The sequence below is a fragment of the Nicotiana tomentosiformis genome, chromosome 3 (assembly GCF_000390325.3).
Source record: "Nicotiana tomentosiformis chromosome 3, ASM39032v3, whole genome shotgun sequence".
NCBI lineage: Eukaryota > Viridiplantae > Streptophyta > Magnoliopsida > Solanales > Solanaceae > Nicotiana > Nicotiana tomentosiformis.
The window spans coordinates 113,173,342-113,178,701 of NC_090814.1; the positions used below are offsets into that span (position 1 = coordinate 113,173,342).

The window sequence follows — 5,360 nt, forward strand, 5'->3', positions numbered from 1 at the left end:
ATACATATCAAAAATTTAAATTCTAGTTGATGTGTAAGGGTAAATGAGCAATCTAAGGTTGGAGAATGAGGATTATATAGTTAATATTTTTTTTTATTTTTACTTTTTTAAAATATTAAATATTTAAATTTGAATGTAATTAATTTTAGGCCTACGGGCGATTTAGGCCTAGCCTCGATCAAACCTCGAGGGCCAACGGGCTAAATTGAACCTGATTTATAAGCCTTAATTTTAAGTGAGAGAAAACAATCCCGGCCCAAACCAATCTTATCCAAATAGCGGGCTACGTTGAACTGATTTCACAGGTCAAGGCTCTACTAAATAAGTAGAGAAGGTTAGAAAACCACCACGTAGAAAAGGAAAAGTATAGCGCCGAAGAGATTTGAAAGAGAGCAAAATAAAAAAGAGAGTAGCAACTGCCAAGTGCCAACCCTCAAGAAAATAACAAAAGAGGGAAATGCCAAAAGGGCAAACAGACTTGAGACTTCCGAAGCCATCTCTCTGCTAAAACCATTTCCTCATGCAGAAGCTACACTCCTTCTCACCAACATGTGTCACTCCTTCTCCCACGCGTCCATTTTCCTCTCTCTTTATATTCATTCCCCACCTTCTTCTCTCCCTCTCATATCTTATTTCACCTTCTCATTTACTATCATTTATCTCAATCTTTATTAATTAAAGAATCCGCCCTTCACCGCCGTCCATGGCTGAGCAACACCAGCGCCACCAGCAACAGCAGCAGCAGCAGCAGATGCAAGTGGGCCACCCGACGGAGGCAATCAAGAGCCTTCTTCCTCAAAGGGGTCCCTCTAAATCCCAAGTCCTTGCTGTCGTCACTCTCTTCCCTGTTGGTGGGGCCCTCCTCTGCCTTGCTGGACTGACGCTCGCCGGAACTCTGATCGGGCTTGCAGTCGCTACGCCGGTTTTCTTACTGTTCAGCCCGGTTTTGGTCCCCGCTGCCCTGACAATCGCGTTGGCCGTCACTGGATTCTTGACTTCCGGCGCCTTTGGAATAACGGCGCTGTCGTCGCTCTCGTGGATCATTAACTATATGAGGAGAATCACAGGTCCAGCAGCAGAGCAGATGGAGCATGCAAAGCGGAGGGTGCAGGACACTGCTGGTCATATGGGACAGAGAGGTGGACAGAAGATTCAAGAAACTGCTAGAACTTGATCGGCTCACATATGCATGCAACTACTCTTATGATCTGAATTCTAATGGTGCTGTAGTCAAAATGAGATAAAATCTGGAGTGTTTAATTTCCGTGTTTTTTCGATTAATATGTCCATGTATTCTATACTTTGTGTAGTGTTTAATGCTTCTTTCAAGTGTTTGCAGCATTTAGTTTTTCTGTGTAATAAAAGGCGAGGTGCTTTCTTTTCAGCAGCTTAATTGTTTTTTCGGGCTTTATAACCATAGGTTATTTTGAATTCTGCGGTTCCACTAATCCACTCATTAGAGGAAAAATGATCACTTTTTAATCAGAATTTTCTCTATTTTCATGTTCAAAAATGAATCCGAATCCAAGACTCCAGCAGTATTGGAATTCCAACATACCACATACAAATTGGGATGGAGGAAATAATAATTGTGTATTATCGGGTATTTGTCACGTTTGTTTGAAATTTGAATGGTACCAGCATAAATTAGAATTATAATCTGAGTGGTATCACGTAAATTAGGACGGGAAAAATAATATTTTTGTTCCAACCGGTATTTTATCACATTTTCTTTTTTATTAGTAGAAGAATACTTATTGCTGCCTTACCTCAGCCAGTAAAAAAACTTCTTAACTATCCTTCTTGTAATTTCAATAAAATGGCCGATTCTTAATGCAAGTAACCTTCGTAAATTCTCCTCGTAATTTTCAATAAAATGGCCGATTCTTAATGCAAGTTGGTGCAGCTCTGTAACGGTCATGTATATATATATTTTGTCACGACCTAAATTTCACGACGGCATCTAGCCTCTACGACTAGGTAAGCTAACATTTTCGTATGACGTCGTGACGGCACCTAGCCTCTACGACTAGGTAAGCTAACTGTCACACCTAGCCTCTACGACTAGGTAAACTAACATTTCCGTATGATGAAATGAAAACATAATTTTAACAATTAATCGTTTAAAAGTACACAACAAATCCCAAAACCAGGAACATCGTGAATCACAAACTAGAGAAGGAAAAATTTAGTCTCTATACATCAGAGTCTATCAAAAGAAAAATACAAAAGATAATGGACATTGGGAAGAGTAGAAGGGGATTCTGAGGTCTGCGGACGCGATAAATATACCTTGAAATCTCCAAAGCTGTCTCGGCTCACTAACAATGTGACTGATAAGGAGCACGTGGATCTGCACAAGAAAAACATATGCAGAGAGTAGCATAAGTACACCACAATCGATACCCAATAAGTGCCAAGCCTAACCTCGGTCGAGTAGTGACGAGGCTAGATCAGGGCCCTACTAGTATATATATAATAAAACAAGATAGAATGAAATACCGCAGTAAAATAAAGACTGAAATTTAACAAGAATGAAATCGTAGAAGACAATAGCTCAATACACAGAGATAACAACAGGGGATCTCCCGAGATACTGTCTTGTAGTCCAAAAAGTAAATGTGCAGTACAAGGAATCTCCTGGAATACCGTTCCGTAGTCCCAAAGTAAATATGCAGTACAAGGGGATCTCCCGAAATACCGTTCCGTAGTCCCAAAGTAAATATGCAGCGCAAACAATAGAAATATAACTACATCGTGAAATCTTATGATTTAGACTAAGTACCAGTCAAGGAAAAAGCAGGAAATTCACTAAGCATGCTGCACAGAGTTGACATAATCAATTAAGACACATAGACATGTTGTATTAGACTAAACAGCATAGCTACACATATTGGAATAACTCAATTAAGAATGAATATAGATTAGTACTCATGGTATAACTCAAAATAAAAAGGAAAACAGGTTGCTGCTCAGTAAGAAAATCCGGTTTTTCCACAACTAGCTCGTGTACGCACTCGTCACCTCACGTACACGTCGCTCATATATCAAAAACAGTACAAATCCTACGGGGATTTCCCCCACACAAAGTTAGGCAAGCCACTTACCTCGAACCAAGCTCAATTTATTGGTTACAATGCCTTTCCGATGAATATCCGACTCTGAATGGCCCAAATCTAGACAAAAGCAATTACATATCATAAATACAACCATAATAGACTCATCTAATTAATGAAATCAATACTTTAACAAAAATTACGAAATTAACTCAAAAATCGCCCGTGGGGCCCACATCTCGAAATCTGGTAAAAGTCACAAAATACGAACACCCATTCACTCACTAGTCTAACCATATAAAAATTACTCAAATCCGACCACAAATACCCTTTCAAAACTCGAAATCTTTGTTGAATAAGTTTTTCCAAAATTTTCCCAATTTCAACTCCAAAATTCGAAATTAAATGATGAAATCAACCATAGATTAGTGGAATATAACCATAAAGGAGTTAAAAATCGTTACCCAATCGATATCTCTGAAAATCCCTCAATACCTCGTCCAAATCCGAGCTTCCAACTCAATTTTTTGATAAAAATGGCAGAACCCCCGTTTTTGGAGACTTTAACACTACCCAGTGATTCCTTAATCGCGATCGCGGAAATAGCCTCATGATCGCGAAGAACAACTTTGCTGCTACAGAAATTAACTCTACGCGATCGCGTAACTCTCCACTCGAACGCGATGAAATAGCTTCTCAGACTTACGCGATCGCGACTGACCTCACGCGATCGCGAAGAACAACATCCAATTCCATTGCTGCCTTATTTCTTTTTCGCGAATGCGGCCTAGCCTACGCGTTCGCGATGCATAACCTGACGAACCTACGCGATCACGTCCCATTCTTGGCGAACGCGAAGAGATAACCCAGCTGGTCTCCCAATTACTTTATGCGATCGTGAGCCTTCTCATGCGATCGCGATGAAGGAAACCAGCTACAGAACACCAGTAAAAACTGCCAACTCCTTAAGTCCAAAAATGACCCGTTGAGCATCCGAAACAAGCCCGAGGCCTTCGGGACCCCAACCAAACATACCAACCAATTCTAAAGTGCCATACAAGCTTAGTTGAGCCCTCAAATCACATCAAACAACGCTAAAAATCGTGAATCATCCTCCAATTCAAATCTTAAGAACTTAAAAGTTGAACATTCTACAATTGATGCCGAAACCGACCAAACAACGTCCGATTGACCCCAAATTTTGCACAAAAGTTATATTCAATACTACGGACCTACTCCAACTTCTGAAATCGGATTCCGACCCCGATATCAAAATTTCCACTACCGGTCCAAAACTCCAAAATTTCGACTTTCGCCATTTCAAATCTAAATGAGCTACGGGCCCCCAAAACACATTCCAGACACGCCCCTAAGCCCAAAATCACCCAACGGAGCTAACGGAATCGACGGAATTCCATTTTGAAATCGTCTTCATATAGTTCCGACTACGGTCCAAATTCTAAGACTTAAGCTCTCATTTAGGGACTAAGTGTCCCAAAATACCCCGAAACTCAAAACCAATCATCCCGGTAAGTCACAATAGCAGAAACAAATATGGAGAAATCAGTTAATAAGGGTTCGGGCTCTAACTCTCAAAATGACCGGCCGAGTCGTTACATCCTCCCCCTCTTAAAACAATCGTTCATCCTCGAACGAGAATAGAGACATACATGAAGTGGTGAAAAGATGAGGATAACGGCTGCACATATCCTGCTCGGTCTCCCAAGTCGCCTCCTCGATCGGATGTCCCCTCCACTGAAACTTCATGGAAGCAATGTTCTTTGACCTTAGCTTTCTGACCTGCCTGTCTAAAATTCTTCAACATAAGATAGATCCTTGTCCAATTGGACTGAGCTGAAATCCAATACGTGAGTCGGATCACCGCGATACTTCTGGAGCATCGAAACATGAAATACCGGATGGACTCCTGCTAGGATAGGAGGTAAGGCAAGCTCATAATCAACCTCCCCAACACGCCGCAACACCTCAAAAGGACTAATAAACCTTGGGCTCAGCTTGCCCTTCTTTCTAAATCTCATAACGCCATTCATAGGAGAAACCCGGAGCAACACCCGCTCTCCAACCATGAATGCAACATTACGAACCTTTCGGTCCGCGTAGCTCTTCTGTCTGGACTGGGCTATATGAAGTCTATCCTGAATCACCTTAACCTTTTTCAAGGCATCCTGAACTAAGTCCGTACCCAATAATCTGGCTTCGTCCGGCTCGAACCAACCCACTGGGGACCGACACTGCCTACCATACAGAGCCTCATATGGTGCCATATGAATGCTAGACTGATAA

The 5,360-nt window shown here is 41.4% G+C and overlaps 1 protein-coding gene across 1 annotated transcript; it reads left to right on the forward strand.

Annotated features, from left to right (window-relative positions):
* The first annotated feature begins 610 nt into the window (after positions 1-610).
* LOC104103671 (oleosin H2-like) lies at positions 611-1,384 on the forward strand. The gene has a single exon (XM_009611590.4). The coding sequence runs from the start codon at positions 704-706 to the stop codon at positions 1,172-1,174; it is 471 nt and encodes a 156-aa protein (XP_009609885.1). The 5' UTR covers positions 611-703; the 3' UTR covers positions 1,175-1,384.
* The last annotated feature ends 3,976 nt before the right edge of the window (positions 1,385-5,360 follow it).

Bases quoted from the DNA above. Each gene is read 5' to 3' on its own strand.
- LOC104103671 (XM_009611590.4), top strand. From the start codon at position 704: ATGGCTGAGCAACACCAGCGCCACCAGCAACAGCAGCAGCAGCAGCAG.